The sequence below is a fragment of the Bos indicus genome, chromosome 19 (genome assembly GCF_029378745.1).
Source record: "Bos indicus isolate NIAB-ARS_2022 breed Sahiwal x Tharparkar chromosome 19, NIAB-ARS_B.indTharparkar_mat_pri_1.0, whole genome shotgun sequence".
NCBI lineage: Eukaryota > Metazoa > Chordata > Mammalia > Artiodactyla > Bovidae > Bos > Bos indicus.
The window spans coordinates 56,195,663-56,217,481 of NC_091778.1; the positions used below are offsets into that span (position 1 = coordinate 56,195,663).

At 51.7% G+C, this 21,819-nt stretch overlaps 1 protein-coding gene across 3 annotated transcripts in view; it reads right to left on the minus strand.

Annotated features, from left to right (window-relative positions):
* MGAT5B (alpha-1,6-mannosylglycoprotein 6-beta-N-acetylglucosaminyltransferase B) overlaps window positions 1-21,819 on the minus strand; it is an 81,032-nt gene that overhangs the window by 12,948 nt on the left and 46,265 nt on the right. For all 3 annotated transcript variants that reach the window (XM_070774011.1, XM_019982595.2, XM_070774012.1), the window contains 3 exons: window positions 9,803-9,934; window positions 8,338-8,471; window positions 3,975-4,105 (listed from right to left, as the gene is read on the minus strand). In XM_070774011.1, the coding sequence (XP_070630112.1) occupies window positions 3,975-4,105; window positions 8,338-8,471; window positions 9,803-9,934 (397 nt within the window). The remainder of the gene's footprint in view (window positions 1-3,974; window positions 4,106-8,337; window positions 8,472-9,802; window positions 9,935-21,819) is intronic.

The following is a 21,819-nucleotide window of genomic DNA, read 5'->3' on the forward strand; positions in this document are numbered from 1 at the left end:
GAAAACACACGCACACAAATCACCTTTAAAGGAACAATAAGACCCACACTGACTTAGCAGAATGACAGAGGGCAGAGGACAAGCTAGAATTTGTACACGATGAACATAACCACCAAGACATTTTTAGAAAAATCAAAAACAGCAAACCCAGACTAGGGTGTTTCCTTCTAGAGAAGGACAATGATCCTAAATGGAATCTCAGCGACGTAGGAAGGAACACAAATCAATAAAAAGGACAGATGTGAGTAAATGTAAATAAACACTGACTTTATGAAACAACTGTAATACTAATATATTGTGTGGTATACAATATTTGGACAGTATTAAAATACCATAAGAGTATATCAGCTGGGGAGAATAGAAATAAAACATTTAAAGATTCTTTTACAACCCCATAAAAGCTTTAAAGTATTGACTTATATTAGGCTTTGATAAGTCAAGGATGTATGTTATAACCTTTACAGTAGCCTAAAGAATACAAAAACATTAAGAAAATCAGAACCTAAAGAATATGAGAACATAATTAGCTAAAGAAAGGTGGATTTTAAAAAGTACATCAATGTAAAAGAAGGCAAGAAGTGAGGGGGGAAAACATGGAACGGCTGAGAAAAAGAAAAAGAGGACTTCCCTGGTGGTTCAGTGGTTAAGAATATGCCTGCCAAAGCAGGAGACACGGGTTCGATCCCGGGTCCGGGAAAATTCCATGTGCCCCAGGGCAACCAAGCCTGCCTGCTGCAACTAGAGAAAACCCTTGCGAAGGAACAAAGAAACAGCCAAAAATAAGTAAATAAATATGTAAATTTTTAAAAAACAGAAAAGAAAAAAGAAACCAACTAATAAAATAGTAGATTCAGAGTCAAATAATATCAGTCATCACACCAAATGTAGAAAGGATTACTTATTATAAATTGACTCATGCCCCCAGAAAAATATCACATCAAGGATGTAAGGTGTGAAGAAAATGTCTCTAAGGCCCCTGTTCAACTTTCTGACCCCATCACCAGAGCAGCTGTTGTTAACGGTTTCTCCTGTGCCTTCCTCAGATCTTTTATGCACGATAAGCGGATGTACATTTTCTTTAAACCACACACATACATGCACAGATGGGTTCATGTCACATGCACTGTTCACCAACTTTTTCTCACCTAATAATATATATATATACATATGTGAGTATTTATGTGTGTAAATGTAAAGTTTTACAAAACAGTAGTTACCCTTGATACATATAAAGTCCTCTGATATCCTTTTATTCTCTTGTTGCTCTGCTATTCCACTTCATTTAGAAAGGCTAATTAAGACTCAGAAAAAGAGCAACTGTAGGATCTCACTAATCTCTTGAAGAGAGTCAATCTCATAGAAACAGTAGAATGGTTAGTGTCAGGGGCTGGGGGTGGGGGAAACGGGATCATGGGGGTCAAAGCGGACAAACTTTCAGTTACAAGATGAATAAATCCAGGGATTTAACGACCGGCCTGGTGACTACGGTTACTCAAACTGTACTGTACACTTGAAATTTTCCCAGAGAGTCGACCTTAAGTGTTCTCACCACACAGACACACAGCATATAAGGTGATGGACGTGTAAAGCAGCTTGATGGTGGTACTCATTTGACAATGTATATGTATAGCAAGCCATCATGTTGTACACCTTAAATACACACAATTTCTCCTTGTCAATTATACCTCAGTAAACCTAAGGAGGAAAAACAAAACAAAAACAAAACAAAGCCAAGTTGCAGTTTGAAAAGCCGAGCTTAGGTCCCCCACGTGGCACTTCTGATGTCCGGAATGATTCCTCCAGCAGCAAGGCTGGATTGGCCTGCACCTGGATAAGCAGTCTTTTACCCATCCTCTCACTCCCAGTCCCTGGGACAGACTCTCATAAAATAGCAGTATCTAAGCCTTAGCCTCCAGCTCTAGGGACCCAGGATAAGACAAACCTCCTCGACACAAAAGTCATCAAACCCTCGCCCTGATCCCGGCTGCCGCGCCCCTAAGGATGTGACAACCGCGCCTTCTCCTTCCTCCTCCACCTCTGCCACCTGGTCCCCTGAACTCCGGATGGCATCTGTCCCAGGATGCTGCTGTCATTCCTTTCTTCACCCGGCCGCCTCTGCCTGCCTTTGGTCACAAAGACCAGAGCACAGATATCTTTTTTTGGAAGAAGCTTCTTTGAGGTCTCTTGCTGTACAGCATTGCTCCTGGCTATCCCAGAAGCTCCTGAGCCTGAGATAAAACCGTTCTCTTCCCAGATCTCATGACCTCTCATTCTCTTGGGGCAGTCTCTGAACAGTGTTCTCTGGCACAAGCAGACACTGTCTGTGCTCACTCCCTTGCCCAGTGCCCCAGGCATCCTGGCAGCCAGCTTGTCTGGCATCATATGAAAATGGCCCCTTGCTTCTGTCCCCACACTCCATGGTGGCCACTGACATCTCAGCCAGGTCTTGGACCCTTAGTCCAGCCTGCAGAGCTTCTCTCTGCCATCATCCAAGGCATCATAAAAAAAGGAGGCTATTAAAAGTCTTGGCCCTAGACTTAGATGTGGGTTCTAATCCCAGCCCCGCCCACTTAACTAGTTGGTCACACTAACCTCACAGTTGATGGGCAAGTGAGAAAATAATGTGAGTACCTGGCAACAGTAAGCTCTGGCTGGATGAGTATTAACCATGGCTGCGACCTCAGAGGGTTGTCTTGGCACAGATCACGAGATGTCCCTTAATTCCTCCCCCTTACTCAGTCACAGAACTCCAGGGCTAAGCTGGGCACACATGGCTACAGCACATCTACTTCCAATGTCGCCTAACTCTGGCTTTGGCCTTGGGACTGAGACCTAGCCACGGGGCCATATGGCGCAGAGCTGTGTGTAACCTTCAGGAGATATGCTAAACCTGGCCTTCCTCCTCTTCCTCCTCCAAAGCCCCCGACCCAGCACCACCTGCTGAAGGGCAGATGTAATGACTGCAATCTGTGGTCATCTTAAACCACGAAGCAAGACTGCAGATGGCAACTAAATGCAGCGAGTCAACCAGGGGAGAAGAGCCCCAGGGGTCAACCCAACACTGACAGCTCCAGGGCTTGTCAACAGGAAAGAGGACACACTTCCCTCTTGTCTCAGTCATGGTTAGGGCTTTTCTTTGACAGCTGGACCTAATCCATACAGCGTGAGAATCATTCATTAAGATGGTCATGTGACAGCTCGACACGGAGTATGGTGGCTGCCCGATGGTTCCCATGATGGGCATCTTTATTATTAACCTTTAACCTCATGTCACCTGCCTTAGGTCAACTGTCCATCCTAGGAGCTGCCCTGTTCCACACCGAGCTGGACCCTGACTTCCAGGGCCCAGAAAGAGCCCACCTGAGACCCCGATGTCCCCATCACCCTCCTCCCACCTTGGTCTGGTCATCTACAGTGCTACCAAGCCCAGAAAGCCCAACTTGGGAGCATCCCCCGGGGAGACCCTCTGGAGCGCAGGGAGCGGCAGGACGTGGAAGGAACACGCGGTAGTCACCATACCTGGAGCTGCCTCGTTGCCAGGGGGGCAGAGAGAAAAGAGGAGAGAGAACAGGTCAGTGGCCAGGTGAGCGGTAACGTCCCACACAGACGGTGCTTCTTGGAGGGACTTTGCCCTGAAGCTGGGGTCCAATCCCTAGTCCTCTCTTATTTCTCCCCTGCCTCCCACCCCCCAGAATCCCCACATGTAGCCTAAACCCCTTTGGTGAGTTAGAGTGTTTGTGGATCCACCCGAGCAAGGGCGGGGGATGAAGCCGTTTGAATTTGTTGCAAAGAGTGGAGGCAGGGAGGGGAGGGAGGCAGGGAGGGGAGTGAGGCAGGAGTCCCTGGCCGGTATTTCCAATGGCATTTCTATTTTGACCACTAGTGGGGGCCGTTTCCACCTTCCAGGGCTGGGGGTTGGGAGCTTCCTGGGGGCCGAGAGTTGGTGATGGGGTCTGGGGGCCGGCAGGTCTCACCTTCCAGATACTCGCCTCCTTGCCGTACACCACTGCCATCTTGCTGGCCTTGCCATCTTTGATGAGCTGCTTCTCTGTCTCATTGAGCTCCTCGGACACGAAGCCCATGAAGGAGTTGTCCGGGGTGTGAGCTGCAGCCAGACCACGAGGTCAGGAAGGGGCATGCCCTGGTCTACCCAGACTGGCCCCACTGGAGGGGACACCCGTTTGGCAGGGAAATGGAAGGGGGTAGGAGGTAAGGGGTGCGATTTGGGTTGGGCGGTGGGGAGAGCATCCATCCATCAGGGCCCTGGCCCCCTTCCGCGGCATCTCTCACCCCCTCCCCTCTCTCTTTCCATGCAGATCTGTGCTCACAGGGCTCTGCTGAGAGGTCTTTCCTGACCCCAGCCCCTCTCCGTCTCCTTTCCCTGCTATATCTTTTGCCCCAGAACTCACTGATCAGACACGACAGTACATAGTGATTTGTTCGTCTGTTACTGTCGGAATCTAAGAGGGAGGGAGCTGTCTGTGTCCCCGGCCCCTGGGAGCTCCTGGCCCGGCTGGTTCACGCATGCGCGGACCCATCTCCGCGTTCACACCTGCAAACTTCTGCCCTGCCCTTCGCTTAAGCGCCCACCGCCCATTTCCACGATAAGAAAACCGTATTCCGCTCCAGGGCCCCACTCGCACGTCACCTCCTCTCCTCCCAAGAGCCTTCTCTGGGGTCTGAGTGCCCTCCCTTTGAGGGCCTGTCTGCCGTCCTTAGGTCTCCGGCAAAGCGCGGATTCGCACCCTGACTCACTTCCCAGAACCCAGAGCACCAGGGTCAGGATGTGCGTTTCAGCTGCGTCTCCAGTTCTTCGGCCAGGCTCCAGGCATGATTAGCTCGTCTGCCGCGGCCGGCTAAAGGAGTGGGCACAGGCGCCATCCATCTGCAAGGAACAGGGTCTCTCCTTTCCATGCAAAGGACCTCGAGCAGAATGCCTATGGAACCCAATTACACCTACTCTACCTTCCTGGTGGGAGAGGTTGCATGTGGGAAATAGGTTGGCAGCAGCCATATGCCCTTGATTTCCCAGAACAACCCTGAGGCCAAACACCCCGTTTCTTCGTTTCAGATGCACGTTTTTCATATTTTAGCATTTCTGTAATCGGGATATACTTTTTTTTTTTTTTTTCCCCCTTTTGGTGGTGCCACCTGGCGTGTGTAATCTTGGTTCCCCCACCAGGGATCTAAGCCGCGCACCCTGCCATGGAACCACGGAGTCTTAACCGCTGGACTGCCAGGGGAGTCCTGGGATGTATACTTTAATCAAATGTGTAGATGTGACATGGTATGTCCACCCAACCCCCTCAATACCCACAAAATTCTTAATCAGTATCTGGTGCATCTTAGAAGAGGTGGTGGTTTTCTATCCAGAAAGCTCATGGATTCTTGAGTGTGAAAATCTGACCATTGTAAGGACAAGTCTTTGCTGGCTGCAAAACAAAATGATCTCCCCTCTGGGCTTCCCTGGTGGCTCAGCTGGTAAATAATCCACTTGCAACGCAGGAGACCCCGGTTTGATCCCTGGATCAGGAAGATCCCCTAGAGAAAGGATAGGCTACCCACTCCAATATTCTTGGGCTTCCCTGGTGGCTCAGATGGTAAAGAATCCACCTACAATGCGGGAGACCTGGGTTCAATCCCTGGGTTGGGGAAGATCCCCTGGAGGAGGGCATGGCAACTCTCTCTAGTATTCTTGCCTGGAGAATCCCCATGGACTGTAGCCCGCCAGTCTCCGTTGTCCATGGGGTTGCAAAGAGTCAGGTATGACTGAGCTGCTAAGCACACACTAGGGTTTCAGAGGCTTGGGGGTGGCGGTGGGGGTGGGGGATAGGGAGGGGCTGGAGGCCAGGAGTTGTTTCTGTGATGCTCAGAGCTCAGGAAGCTCTCCTGTCTCAGGAGGCTCTGCCCAGGCCGGGGAGAAGCCCCAGGAGGGCAGACAGACTCTTCTCCCTGACTCAGTTTCCCTACCTAGCCCCACCCCTGCCTCTGTACCTACTCTCTGGCTCCAGCTGGGGCTGCAACCAGGCCTCTCTCCTGCTCGCCATTTTCTCCCATTTTTAAGAAAATCTCATTCCGCCAACTCCACAAGAAGTGACAGATTTAGAAAAATTAGCTAAACTAGTAGACATGGGACAGGGAAGTATTGCAACCAATTAAAATAACAGGGACCATGAAAAAGAGCTCCTGGGGGCAGGGCAAGGTGGGGAGAGGCAGCCAGCCTCCCAGTTGCTCTTTGGATAAATCAACCAGCTAGATGTGGAAAGAGGTCTGCTCATGAATTCCTTTCTGGACTTAGGATATCATTAAGACAGGCAAGTTTGTGTTTCGTTCTCTTTCTTTAATTTATTCAATCAATTAACATTTTCTGAAGACCTCAATAGGCTCCAGGGAAATAAAGCTAAATCAGTCAGTGGCTCCTGTTTGAGTGTTTCCTAATCTATCAGTGGAAATAAATGTATAAGCAAATAACTCATATTTCAATATATGCTTTAACAGAATTAGGTTTAAGAGTTATAAACACATTCTGCCTGGAATAGATAAGGTGATTAGTGAAAGTGTTGGCAAAAAGAAGAGACATTTGACATGGGGTTTTGGAGGATGAGTAGGAGTTTGCCCTGGTTGGGGAACTAAGATCCCGCGAGCAAAGCATAAGCTACGTGGCATGACAACAACAGCAACAAGTCTTCATGACGTTCCCTAGCGCAGGACCCTACAGTGACTCTCAAATTACCATATCCAATGTAAACGTGGGAATCTTTGCTAAAGACCCACCTCTCTGCTCCCGGATCCTGTGTTTTCCCTCTCTGCTGTCACATATGCTGTTGCCATAGTCCAGAGCATCGCCACCACTACCCACCCAGCCCACTCCGATCTCTTGGCTGGGAGCACATTGCCACCTGATGACCTGTTAGGACTCTTCTCATGGAGAAGCCTCATACAACCCTGCAATGGGCCCGGGGAGGGAGTCTGGCACCCACAGAACCATGTGACTTCAGACAGGACATTCCACCTCTCTGGGCCTCAGTTTCCTCATCTGGGTTCCAAGGAAACTTCCCACCTTCCCAGTCAAGCCATTGGTGGTGGTTTGGTCGCTCAGTAACGTCTGCCTCTTGTGACCTCATGGACCGCAGCCTGCCAGACTCCTTTAACCATGGGATTTCCCAGGCAAGAATACTGGAGTGGGTTGCCATTTCCTTCTCCAAATCAAGCTCGTGTATTATTCAAAAATCTCATCTTCCTCTAATGCAGCCTAGAACCTAAACAGTAACACAAAAGAAGTCACTAAACACCCAGAAGGGATGCAGTCACTTGACGGGCTGAGTAAAAATCAGCTACTTTACTTATAAGCAAATTCCTCAGGACCCTGCTTGGAACCAAAGTCACTCTTAACTTAGAGACAATCCTGATGAGGATGCTTGTCTGACTTTCTGACCCACAGCCTTCAAAGAGCCGCCAATTAGACATGCAAGATGCCACGGCAGGCAGATAGCCTAACAACGATTAAAAGTGACAGCTGACAGCCTCCCATCTAGGAGAAAAAGCGCCACATCACACAGTGACAGGACAAGGGGCCCCTTGGCAGGGGACAAGGCTCTGCACACCTCTGCCGGCCCTGCAGGGCAGGCTTCATGCCAGAGAGATAGAGCATTGACCCTGAGTTGTCAAGAAAAGGTTAAATTATTTTCAGCATGCTGCATGGAAGAGGGGAGGTCAGTGTGTACACATTTTAAAGTCTCATTAAAAAATCTTGAAAGCTCAGCTCAAATGGCCTCCCTTGCCTGAAGCAGCTCCAGCCCCCACCCACAGCCTGACTTCTCATCATCCCCAGTGTTGGAGCCTCCTGGAACACTTGCATTTCCAGAACCTTCCATTCTTTCCATGTCCATCTTCACTACATCTGTTTCCTCTGCTTAGAAAGCCTCACTGTGCTGCCCCTCACCACTCATTAGGTCTCCATCACTTTGGAATGTCTCTGGAAGGCCACAGAATCCTGTTTGGTCCGGAACCCTGTGCTCAGCTACTCTCTGAGAGCAACCTATGCTCCAGGAGGACAAAGACTGCATCCTCCAAGTGTTGAGAAGGTCACCACGCCGCCCCACCCCCACCCCAGGCCACCCCTCCCCACGCACACACCACCAGAGGCTCTGTGGTTCACACCTTTGCTGAGAGGGGATCGAGGCTTTCTTAGCCAAGGCCGATGGTTGGATGCATCTCTGTCCTCACACAGACCCCAAAAGGAAGAAAGGAGAGGACAGAACGGGACCTGCCTCCTCCCCACCCCTGGGAGAGGCCCCACCCATCCCGCCCCACTCCATGGGGCGGCTGGACACTCACGGAACATGGTCATGAACTGCTTGGGGTTGAGGTTCCAGTAGCCCCAGTTGGTCCGGTAGCCATGCAGCGTGGCGTATTCTTCGTGGTTGTACGCAGGTTCGGTCCCAAAGGTGTCGATGACCCGGATGCGGCACCTGCCCCCACCCCACCCCCCAGGAACCCAGGTCACCAATCTCCCGGTGTCTCCCTGGGCTGGGGTGGCCCCAGCCATGGGCTCTGGAACCCGAAGCTGGCTGGTCAGGGTAGTGCAATGTGTGGTCAGGGCTTGGGCTCAGACACTAGCTGGTTGCGTGACCACAGGCAAGTGCCTTAACCTCTCTGGGTCAGCTTTCCCATCGATCAAAGGGGGATAACAACTGCCGAACCATCTCCAAGTCTTACCTGAACCATGGACCACTAACTCAGAAACTGTTAGTTTTTACAGCTGCCCCAAGGGAGCCTAGAAAGGGAGGCCCTTCCTGGAATGCGGTCCCTCCCCACTGCCCAGGATTCACCAGCACAATTGCACTTCCGTGAGCAGGGAGTCCACAGCCCCTCTGCCCAGGAACCTGCCGCCCCCAGGAAGTGCCTGGCCTCTCTGGACTGAGAAGCAGAAGAGAAGGGCCCCAGGGAACCAGCTACCGTGTGCCTCAGAGTCTCCTCTGCAAGAATGGCCACTGCGGGTGGGCCTCCCAGCTGGTGGGGGCTCTGTCCCACCCTGAGGCCAGAGCCCAGAACCTCTCCCTGCATCTCGGCCACCCCGGGAACGGGCACCTAAAGAAAACTGCTGAGTCTCAGACGCCCCTCCAAGGCGCTCCCCCACCCAGAGTCCTTCCAGGTGACCCAGAAGTGTCCGGACTGCTGAGGTCAGCACTCCTCCCCACCCCAGAGAAGGGGCAGGATTGGGAGGAGGAGGCCCCGAGTGCATGGAGAACACGCATTAATAATAAAAGCAATAACGCTGCCTGTCACTTTTTTTCCTAATAAAATCATGTGGGATAGTCAATGAGACTGGAGCACACGTAATAAATAGCAGGGCTCTCTGTGCTAAATTAAACCCCATATCCTGCTGGCTGCAGAGAGATGAAGCGATGGCACTGGCCTTCCTCCCGCCCAAGATGGGGCTGGGTGGAGGAGCGGGTGGGGAGGGGGCTGCTGGGTCCTCACACACAGGGCTCATGCCCGGCCCTGTGCCATGTTCCCTCCACCACTCCCTGCTGTTCCTCTGCCCTCTCCAACGGGGTCAGCTCTGACCTCATCCCCTCCACCCTCTAGCCTGCCCAGCAGCAGAGAGGCCCTGGATCACCTGGCTGTGGTTTATTAATTGTCATCCGAGTCAGCCGAAGCCAGGAGGCAGAGCTGTCTGGGAAGGAAGGTGGGGGTTGGGGAGTGGGAGGTGAGCCTTCGCTCTGCCCTGGAACCCGGGCAGTGTAACCCCCGCCTTGGGGACCAGTGGGCAGTCACCACCCTCCCGCTGCCCTCTCACCGGTACTTCCTGAAGGAGAGTCCCATGTGCTGCTTCATCTGCTGCAGGCCGTGGTAGTCGGTGTAGATGAGGTCGAACGGCAGGGGCATGGTGAGCGGGCAGTTCCCCCGGCCTGGCGGCACCCCTAAGTTACTGAGAGAAGAACCCTTCAGAGTCTGAGCCCTAAGAGGGACCCACAGACCCACTTTCCCATCCAGCCTTGTGTGTGGGGGATCTGGACCTCGCCCTGGTTCCTACAGGCCAGAATAAAATGGGGAGGGGGGAACACTGTAAAGGAAAGGGAGGTCAGTGCGTGAATCCTGGCAGACTCTTGGAGAGGAAGCCAACAGGGCCTCCATGCACAGTTGCATAGGTTTTTCACTGCACAAGAGGCTCCAGCGAGGGGTAAATGGGACTGAAATCCAGCCTGGGCTACCTTGCCAAGCCTGCACCTGGCCTGGGCTACCTGCCAGAAGGAAGAGAACCTTCTGTTAATTTGCACAAACCTGATCTCCACAGAGCTGTGTCCACCCAGAGGGGGTGTGGACGTTCATTCACAGAGTGCCATGTACACCAGTAAAGGTCCTCAGCACAGCTTCAGCATTTGTTTGGAGCCGAAGGGCCCCCAACCCCAAGTCCCAGGAGATACAATCCTGCTCTGCTGGCCACAGAGAAGCCCAGCCCTGGCCCACGGGGGACCCTGACTGCTGGGTCACTTACTCGCACGTTTTCCTCTGGGACAGGGCTGCCTCTGGTGACCCAGTTTGGAGTCTCTGGGTCATCACACTGGAGCCTGGAGGACATGGCCTCCCTTCTCCCAGGTCCACCTCCCTGGAGACAAGCTTAGAGGCCCCTGCCTGGCCCCCACAGTGCCAGCATGAACTTTGTCCTGCTCACCCCTGCCCACCCTCCAGGAGCCCCTGCTAAGCCTGCCTACACTCCCCCTACAAGGATGATGGGGTTTTTAGATCAGTGACTCAGTAAGTCTGTATTGAGTGGCTGAGTCTGGCAGGGAGTAGTGTTGCCCCCCAGGGAAGCCCTCCTTTTTTGGGGGCCCCCAGCAACCTCTCACCTCCCCCTGATTCCTGCCTCCCTTGGATTCGTGGTCCAGATGCTGGAAGGCATCTGCGAGACCTCCCTCCCAGTGAGTCCCTGCAGGGATCCACCCGGCAAAGGGGCCAGGATTATCATCTGTTCCCTGGGTCACATCCCAGGCTCCTTGAGACAATTCAAGCAGGCAGAAAACCAGCACCTGGATGTCTCTGCACTCTCCTGCTCACACTCAGCAACACACCAACAGAGGCTCTGAATGCACCGTTCCCCAGAGCAAACTGCCCTAACGCAGCCTTTTCAGCGATGTTTATGACAACCTGATGACAAAGCCGTGATGGAACGATGTCAAGGGAAGCTTTGGGAGACGAGGATCAAGGCATCAGGTGGCCTGTGCCAGCAGAGAAGGGCAGCAAGACAGAGGGCGATTTCTCTGTACTGCTCCCCACCAGCCAGTGTACCCCAGCCTCACTCAGCTTCCCTACACTAGCGCCCCAAGTGTGAGAACCTTTGCTGCTAAGTGGGGAGAGGGAAGTGCAAAAATCTTATAACTGTTTTCTCCCCATTTCTCTTGTGTGTGTGTGAATATGCCATAGTTTATTCATTCAGTGGAAAGGCAGACAGATTGTTTCCTGATTTTTGCTCCTGTTGCCCACTGTCAATATAAATATCCTTATACATACACCTCTTGATGTAAATGTGCAAGAATTTTGGGGGGTATATAATCAGAAATAAAAATTCTGAAGCTCTCAGGTATTTATCCAGGAGTAATTGTTAAATTTAATAGATAATACTCAACTATTTTGCACAGTAGTTTATCTTTAAACTTAAAACTGGCCAAGCTCCCCTACTCCCCACCCATCCAATCTCCAGTGATCCCCCAGACGGCCATAGGCAGGATTCTCAAAGCCAGGACTTCTAAGGCAGGGCCCGCCTCTTCAGCGTTTTTGTTGAAGTACTCAGAAAGTCTAGACCTCAGAGGTCTGGCACTATCACAGGAAGCAGCTCCCATAACCTGGAGACTTTATGAAATGTCTGGCGGTATTTTTAAGTGTCAGGCAGGTTTTATATTCTACTCTGTGGGAATCTTGTTTTCTTTCAAGGATAGCTGTCTCTCACACACACACCCCCAAACTCCTCCAGTCAGATGGAGCATCATTGTTGTCCTGGGTTATAGAAGCTCTGGGTTTAGGACAGACCCTGGTCCCCCTCCCCACTGCCTCCACTCAACTGAGAACCTCAAATAGAAAGACAGTCTTTCAAATAGAAAGATGCCTCTTGCAGAACTGAGGAAGGGGGTGGCTGCTCCTCCCTCATGGAATCTGGGTCTGGGAAAAATGAAGACGATTCTGAAAATATAAACCGTAGGTGGGTCTAGTTGCTGCTACCTGCACCAGTCACATGATTTCCCCACGCTGCCTTTCTGGCTGGTTACCAGGCAACATGTCCCTCTGTAGCCATGAGTAGTACCACAAAGTTATGGGGGGGTCCCTTTGGTTGCCTCGACCCTGACCCTAGCCCCAGCCCCAGACACCAGGGCCACTGGGAGGCCCGATGGACAAGTCAGGGTCCTCTCCTGGGAAGATGACGCCACACTGATGTTCCGGGGCCTCTGTCATCATCTCCGTCACCTTCGTGGCTACCATTCTGAACACAGGCACCATTCCACACGCTTTCAACTCATTAACTCATCAATCCCTTTCATCTGGACAACTACCCTATGAGAGCAGACCCATTCCTAACCTGCTCCCCTCTTTACAGATTAAGAAACAGGATCACAGAGCCAGGGAGGAGGAGAGCTGCGGTTGGAACCCAGGCAGTAGGCTCCAGCACCCACACTCCCACCGGCCGAGCTCTCCTTTCTCCCCAGGCTCACTGGGCATCAGACAATACAGCGGTGTGTCATCAGTCCACGGTAACATCCCGAAATTGAAGCTGCAGGCTACCAGTGGAGACTGGCCCCAGGCCTAGTTTTGCTGCTAACCTTGGAGGAATCATAGCCTCTAGGAGTTTCATTTTTTTCATTGGAAAAAGACAAAAAATGCCTACCTCACCAGGTTCCTGATAAGACCGAGTGAGGCAAGGAGACTGAAAGTTCCACTGATTGTTATGACTTCAGTCATAAGTTTCACCTTCTGAATTGCCAAGTCTGGAAACTCCTGACTCCCACCCCAACACACACACACCCCTCATCTAAGGCCCCAGTCGTGTTTCAGCTAGAATCTTGAAATCATTTCATTTCTCTTCTGCCTCCCTCTAGTCTTGCCTGACTCTTTTATGGAAAGATCTTTCCACAGTGTCAACCTGGTCAGTCACCCCTGGTTGCATCTGATCCTTTTCACAGCCTTCTTACCTCCTGCTCCTTGACGCAAACCTTGCCTCCTCCTCCAGGAGGGCTTCCCTGGTAGCTCAGCTGGTAAAGAATCTGCCTGCAATGCAGGAGACCCTGGTTTGATTCCTGGGTTGGGAAGATCCCCTGGAGAACGGAAAGGCTGCCCACTCCAGTATTCTGGCCTGGAGATTCCATGGACTGTATAGTCCATGGGGTTGCAAAGAGTCAGACAGGACTGAGTGACTTTCACTTTCCTCCTCCAGGAAGCCTTCCTTGGACCACTGGACAGAGTGAGATGCCCTTCTCCTTTGATACCCCTGCCCTGGCATCCCACTGCCCTCTCTACCATCCTTCTGCACTGCCCTGAGTCACCTCCTCACAACTTGGGCCCCCCCAGGGTAGGGCTAGATTACCTTTGAAAGCACAGAGCTGGGACAGGATCTGACCCAATAAGTATCAGGTTCATGAATGAATTAACAAAGCAATGAACCCGGTGAACCACCCCACCTCCCCCCGAGAAAGAACTGTTTTAAAGGTTGAAAATATCAAGAAAAGCATGTTAGGAGAGAAGGGACGGGTGAGCGAGAGGAGCCCAGGGCTCATGTGGGCATCTCCACAGTTTACCAAGACCTCCTGGTCTGTACTGGACACAAGTGGCCCCACGGGTCCCCAAAGGACATCATGGCAGGAAGAAGAGGAGGAGAGACAAATCAGCCGAGACAGCAGGTCCCCTTCACAGGGGGAGTTAACAAGGAGCCCCACCGCCCCCACAGCCACAGAAAACAAAGATTTTCAATTTACAGTGAGTGCACTGGAAGTGCGTCTGCAGTTTCTTCGTTATTCTCATCAGGAGGAGTCTGAGCTTGTCCAGAGAAGAGCTGAGAGGGTCAGTCGAGGGGAGAGGGGCTATGGTTTTATCACTTGTAATTTAAGTTTACTTTTATGGGCAATTTTACGCTAAGTGGTTGGTTGGAGCAGCGACATGAATTGAAAAACACTCTCCTGACAAGCCTTCAGCCAAAGGTGCCAGGGAGGCTCAGTTGTACAATTCCACCTTACCCGCTGACTCCTCAAAAGGCCCCTGTCCAGATGGTCCCATAATTCCAACCTCAAGTTCATTTCTCTTCTGACTCTTACCCAGAGCTGCTTCTGGAGGGGCTCGGGAAGCCACCGCACCCCCACGGCACTGCTGAGACGGGGACAAGCAGCATCTCAGCATGAAGGGACTTCAGATGCACCCACCTAGTAGCCCCCGTCCGCCTGCCCACGACCACCCCCAGCGCTTGGGAAGTTTCCGTGGAATTGCTAAACTAGGCAGTTGCAATGAACTTCCAAATGTCCCCAGGCCACCTGCGTGGGAGTCTCAATGCAGACGAAGGGGATGGGGGAGGGGTGATCTAGGGACATGGTCCTTATACTGGTCACCCAGTCATCTGGTCCATGTTCCCAACCCAGACTAATCCGTCTATGAAAGCCAACCGGGGGCGGGGGGTAGGGGTGACGGGGAGTCAGGGTTTTCTGGGGACAGTTTCAGTCTGGGAAGATGAAAGAGCTCTGGAGGTGGATGGTGGTGACAGTTGTACAACTGTGTGAATGTATCTAATGTCACTCAACTGCACGTGGTTAAGATGGGTAAACTTTATACGTATTTTACTAAAAGTTTTATAAAAACCCAAAACCAGATTATCCACACTCACAATGTCCATGTACAGCCCCACAAACACACGCCCAGCACTCTCCCTCCCAGAGGCACGCCTGCCCCATCTTCTACAGGGCCCCCCACAATGGAAGGAAGTGTTAGTCGCTTAGTTGTTTTCGACTCTTGGCAATCCCATGAACTGTAGCCCCCCAGGCTCCTCTGTCCATGGGATTTCCCAGGCAAGAATACTGGAGTGGGTTGTCATTTCCTTTTCCAAGGGATCTTCCTGACCCAGGAATCCAACTCATGTCTCCTGCGTAGCAGATAGATTCTTTACCAACTGAGCCACCAGGGAAGCCCCCCCCAACAATGGAGAGGGTCAGCAAATAGGCGGAGCAGGATGTATTAGCCACTCTCTTGGCCAAAAGATCAAAAGATGGTGGGACTTCTCTGGTGGTCCAGTGGTTAAGACTCCACGCTCCCAATGCAGGGGACAGGGCTTAATCCCTGGTCAGGGGACTGAAACCCACATGCCTCAATGAAGATCAGAGAGTCCAAGTGTCAAAACTAAGACCCAGTGCAGTCAAATAAATAAATATTTTTAAAAAGAAAAAAGATCAAAAGGTAGGATGCAACAAGGTGGAGAAGAAAAAATACAACCCATGCCCAATAGAAGAAAAAAAAAACTCTCAGCTCGGAATCAAAAGGCTGAGTTCTGTGCATATAAATTTTTAAAAGAGATGAGTGAGAGAGCTAACCCTTATCTGTAAGTTTTGAATTTATATTGTTTCTTCCCATGTACCAAAAAAAGAAAGAAAGTGCCAAGTTCTAACAGTGAAGAGGATCCCTGGGCATGAGCTCCAGCACGAATTTGCTGGGTTGCCTTGCACAGACGTAGCAGTGCTCCGGAGTGCACCTCCACTTCCATTCTGTGATACGAGGGCAAATCTTCATGGTCCCTCCAAGGCTAAAAATTCTTCGGGTTTATGTCTCCCTGTACTTGGTCTGTGGCTGGAAATAAGCTCTCCAGGTAGCGCTCAAATTCTGGAACAGACTATTCTCTCTCCCTGTCTGTCTTCTCTGTGTGGGAAGGACCTAATTAAAAAGCATCTTACGAAGTGCTCAAAGATCTTTGCCTTCAAGAGCTAAGAGAACAGGGTAACTTCAGCTTCCCTGGATCCATCTCATTACTGGGAGCACCTGGCTGGGCAACCCGGGACCTCTGTCTCCTCCGGGGTCCGCTAGCCCTCTGATGCCATCCAGTGCCCATCCCCCGAGCACTACGGCATCGACCTTGTTGCTCTCCCAAGGTCCATTGTTAAAGCACCTGCCGCCCCTTCCCCAGAACAGAAGGAACACAAAGAAGCAAATGTAGACAGTTAACTGGGCATCTAACGAGCTGCTGTGGAAGGCAGGTTAGCATCACTAACGAGGAAGGAATTAAATTCTCCTGCAGGTTTTCCTCTCTTGCCCAGCATGGGCTGACCTACCTGAGCCCGACAAAAGCAGCCTTATGATGCCCTCATGATGGGTCCACCCACAGCTTCCATCTCCTGACAAGACAGTGTCCTCAGAGTGTCAGGGATGACAGCTAAAGGGAATGGCCAGGTCCCCAGTGGAGTCAGGGCTCAGAGGAAGCAGGAATTCAAAGGAAAAGCAGATCGGAGCTGACTCCAGCCATGCTTTAGCCAAAGCCCAAAGGAAGTACAGGTGGGAAGATGCTGAAAGGGAACTGGGCAGCGTGCATCAGGCCTGTGGTCCAAAGCCAACATTTCTTCCCCAGCAGTCCTTCCTAGTAAGCAAACTCAGGGCTAAGAATAGGGCTGCCACTCCCAGGAGAGGTGGCTGAAACCACAGACTCATTCCTCCAGCTCCCGGGGGGCTGCAGTGCCAGGAACGCATCCCTCTGGCTGTCCCCTGCCTCCTTCCCATTTATGTAACCATGCACGTAAGTGCTGAGCAGGAATCCAGGCTCCTCTCGCCAAGCCAGCCTTTCCTTGAAGGTGGCTCTTGGGCCCAGGCGCAGGTTTGGATCACCGAGGTCTATTCTGGCTCCTGATGGCCAGGCTGGTCCCAGAGGGGCCGCCTCTTCGCTCTCGGGTGGGGCCTGCCCTTGGGATGTTGGTTTTCAGTTTTTCTGGGGATTCTCACATCCTAGGCGCTTTTGCTCTTCTATGCGTGCTGCATGGCTAAGTCGCCTCAGTCGTGTCCGACTCTTTGCGACTCTATGGACCGTAGCCGGCCAGGCTCCTCTGTCCACGGGATTCTCCAGGCAAGAATACTGGAGTGGGTTGCCATACCCTCCTCCAGGGGATCTTCCTGACCCAGGGATTGAACCTGCATCTCATGCCTTGGCAGGCAGGTTCTTTACCACCACCGCTACCTGGGGAGCCCACAGACATTCGTGGAAAACCAACCCATAGAGGAAACAAAGATAGGGTGAGACGCTGCTCTCAGCCATGCTGGAACAAGTCCTGTGGGGGATGTGGGTTAAAGACACAGCCCTGAGGTGCCAGCCATGAATCATGTGGGGATCTGAGTCCATTCCAGAACACCCAGGAAAGAACAGCCTGGTTCCAAGAAAGTCTTCTCTTTACCAGAGCCCTCTGACTATTTTGGGGAAGTTAGAAGGAGCGCTAGGGGTTATTCAGACCATTCTGTCTTCTACCAGCACCCCGACCTGAGCTGGGAGCAGCAGAGTTTTATCCCTCCCGTGGGGGGCATGTCAGTCTCCAGGAAGTTCATCCCACCATCTGCCTCCCTCCTCTCCTGCTGCCATGGGACAAGACCTTCTCCTGCTCAGGATGCCCCCCTTCCTTTATGAGAACCCATGGCTCCTGAGGTTTGAAGGTGTACTGATGCGTTCCTCCCCACCCCCAGAACAAACCCCACCTCCTTACTTTTCCTTCAAAAGCCTGCAGAAGCCAGCCCTCCTCTTCCTTTCTTCTCTGACTCCCCCCAAGCTCTCCCCAACCCACTGGGTTGCATGAACCTTTCCTGAGAGCCTGTGATTTCTTTTAAATCGATCTTCCTTTGCAACCTCCCAGTCCCAATGTGGACCAGACCAGAGCTGGAAAAGGCACCTTGGCCACTGCATCCGTGAGGTCAAGACTTAGGGAGGGGCCTCGATTAGCAAGAAACAGACTCCCACTCTTTGAGGCTCGGAGCAGCATGGAGTGGGAGGAGCAGGGAATCATCTCTCCTGGATCCCTGGGAAGGATGAAGGCTGGGGACCAGGGAGACTTTGGGCCTCCAGCAGCAGAGGTCTCCCACCTTCTGTGGTATCTAGCTGTGCTGAACATGATCCCACTACACAGATTAAAAGGCCTCCTTGGACGAGAAGGAAGGCAAAAGAAGGGAGAGGCAGGAATTCTCTTGGATCCAGTAGTTAGGATTCCTAACTTTCAGTGCGGCGGGCACAGTTTGATCCCTGGTCTGGGAGCTAAGATCCCACAAGCCACGTGATGTGGCTAAAAACAAACAGAAGGGAGAGGGGAAGGAGTGTTTTATTGTAAATTAGCCATTTGCCTCTTATGCCTCCTCTAGGAAGAGGTGGGGGAGAAAGAACCTCTGTGTACAGGGTCTGCTAAGTGCCAAGCAGAAGCTGGACATGGCTCTTCCTCCCCTGTTCTGATTGAACAATCAAATATTTCAAGCATCCAGAAAGTTATAGAAAATAGTACGATGACATGATGAATATCTGCACTGCCACTTCCCAGCCTCGTCAAATCATCAGATTTCTGCCATATTTGGCTCAAGGGTTTTGGGGAAGGGTTAACACATTCGAAGTCCAGGGCAGCCTTCGGGCTGTTCCAGTCTCGTCCACTCTCCTTACACCTCCTGCCCCCTCCACCTCACTCCCAGAAGATGCTCATTCCTCCTACATCAAAGATAAAATAAGGAGTTCTTTGTGACACAGTAGTAAGAATCCACTTGCCAGTGCAGGGGACATGGGTTCAATCCCTGCTCTGGGAAGATTCCAGTAGCTGGCGGACCAACTAAGCCAGTGAGCCTCAACTACTGAAGCCTGAGCCCTGCGGCTCCTGAGCCCACATGCTGCAACCACGGAAGCCCGCGCATACTAGAGCCCATGCTGTGCAACAAGAGAAGCCACTGAAATGAGAAGCCCCAGCTCCGCAACCAGAGAATAGCCCCTGCTGGTTGCAACCATGGAAAGCCCACATGCAGCAACACAGACCCAGAGCAGCCAAAACAAGAGAATGTTCTAAAAGATAAAATAAAAAGCATCGATGGGAAGGCCCCATCCTGTAACCCCATTGGCAGCCCCACTACATCCTGCTCTCTTCCCCTTCCTCCTGGGGGTCACCCATGATAAAATCTTTCCTCCTGGAGCTTCCACCACTCCCTTTTCTGGCTCCTTCACACCAGCATTTAAACATGCTCACAGGGACTTCCTAAAGCAAATCAGTCCTGAATATGCACTGGACGACTGATGCTGAAGCTGAAACTCCAATACAAACAGCAAAGAACTGACTCCTTGGAAAAGACTCTGATGCTAGGAAAGATTGAAAGCGGGAAGAGAAGGGGACAACAGAGGATGAGGTGGTTGGATGGCATCACCAACTTGATGGACATGAGTTTGAGTAAGCTCTGGGAGTTGGTAATGGACAGGGAAGCCTGGCATGCTGCAGTCCATGGAGTCACGACACGACTGAGTGACTGAACTGAACTGACAGGGACTTCCCTGGTGGTCCAGTGGCTAAGACTCTGAGCTCCCAATGCAGGGTGCCCAGGTTCGATTCCTGGTCGGGGAACTAGATCCCACATGCTACAACTAAGTTAGTGTGCTGCAACCAAGATCCAGTGCAGCCAAATAAATAAATATTAAAAAACAAAAACAACCCTGAGGCCTGCTGGGACTGGCAGCTTAGAGGGTTTACTGGCTACAGCTTGGTCAAGCTGGGCTGAGTACAAAGGACAGGATGCAGTCCCTGCCTTCGTCATTCTCCAGGGACCCTCCCCAGAATTTCCCTTGAACAAACATTGAACAAACAGAAAGGCCAAGAGACCAATTTCCACCAGGGCCGGTTCTTGACGTCTAAGAGTCTCCCCTCCTCACCCTCCTTATTTAAACATTCTCCTCTCAAGCTTTCATCATTTGCCAGTTAAGTCAACTAATTTTCTACTAAACCCAATTTCACTCATGGAGGGAGGAAGAGCTCAGTCATTTTTCCTCATGCCATGTACTATTAATGATGCTTGAAATTATGCAAATAAAATGGATGAGCACAGCCGATCCTGGGCAGGCAGGAAGGGGAAAGGCTTCATTTTAAAATGCCCACCATGGATCCAGACATCCCTGGGGACGTCTCAGATGCAGCCAACGGGGGCTCTGGCTTCGTGTCTCCTCCCGCTGCATGTGCAGGGCACGGGCAGGACTGCCTGACATCCCTGAGCTGCAGTCTGATCAGAGCCTGTTGTCCTCACGCGCCGCTGGCGCCACCGCCGTCACCCCGGAAACATCTTGCAGAAGCAAAACCAGATGTGGATGCCGTGCACTGCCCCAAACATCATGCCAGTGCGTCGGTTAATTAAAACACCAAAACACGAGGAGCAGAGAAAAGCGGTTCGTCTGTCCAGCCTCGTTGTCAAGTCAGTGACCAAGACATCTGCCGTGAACATCTGTGAATAAACTACGACAAATGTACGGGCAGCATCCCCATCCTGCTGCCTTCCCCACGCGTGGCGTTTCGCCGGCCCGGGGAGACGTTTCTGTGGCAGGAGCCCAGCCGCGACTCTCAGAATTCGGGTTATCTGCACATCCTGCTGATCTATTTTCACAAGACCCTGGTGCCTCTTGCGTAGCATGGCTCCGCCAGGCTGGGAGACGGGACCGCGGATGATCCCACCTCCCACGGAACCCACAGCAGCACCATGCCGGTATTCAGTGATCTCTCTGCCTGTGACCCCTTTCTAGGCTCAAACAGTCACCAAATTGTTACAGCTTGGCTTGTTGTCCCCCCACCAAACATATGTTGGAGTCCTAACCCCAGAACCTCAGAATGGGACCTTATTTGGAGGTAGGATTCTTACAAAGGTGACCAAGTTGAAATGAGGTCATTAGTAGGTCCTGATCTCATACGACTGGTGTCCTTATACGAAGGGGAACACTGAACCCAGACACATGCACAGAGAGAATGCCACGTGCAGAAGAAGGCAAAGACGCAGCTGATGTTTCCACAAGCCAGCAAACACCAAAGATCACTGACAACCAACAGAAGCCTCCGAACCAATCAACCCTACCAACACCATGATCTCAGACTTCCAGCATCCAGAAGCAGGAGACCACCCGCTTCAGTTGTTTAAACCTCCCAACCTGTGGAACTTCGTTACAGCAACTCTAGCAAACTGAATCACCTCTGTATGTTAGCGTCCAGTCAAGGAAAGGCCTGCATGTATTCGGGTGGTTCCGGCAGAGAATGAGTTTGGGGAGCTCATAGGCTAGGCCCAACCAGCAAATGTCACCAGGAAAAAGTACATCCAAGAGAGGGCGTGGCATGAAGTATTGGGCTGGCCAAAAAGTTGATTTGGGATTTTCCATATGATGCTACGGAAAACCCCCAAGGAACTGTTTGGCCAACCCAATACATTCCATGTCAGCAGGTTCACACAATGTCCCCGGAGGGGCACAAGAGGCCCTACTCCCCGGCCACCTCTGGGGGTTACCTCCTTGGCCTGCCTCCTCCACTCGGCCCCTGCCCTGCAGCCAAGGGGTAACACGGGTGCTTTAAAGTGTGCAAAGGCAGGCTCAGGAGGAATTCACACATCTTTTCACAAATTCTCTAGGGCGCTGAGCCCCTACCCTAGGCCTGTTCCTCGGTAACCATTCACACACTGCAGTATCCTAACCGCACAGCTATCCTGCTAAACAGACTGGGAGGTGGGGGATGCGATGTCAAAAACCACATCCTCAACTTTTCTAATTCCCAACCATCACTGATCATTAGATCATAGATCACCCGGGGGAGCTTTGAAACCTTGATAACTCGGCCCCAC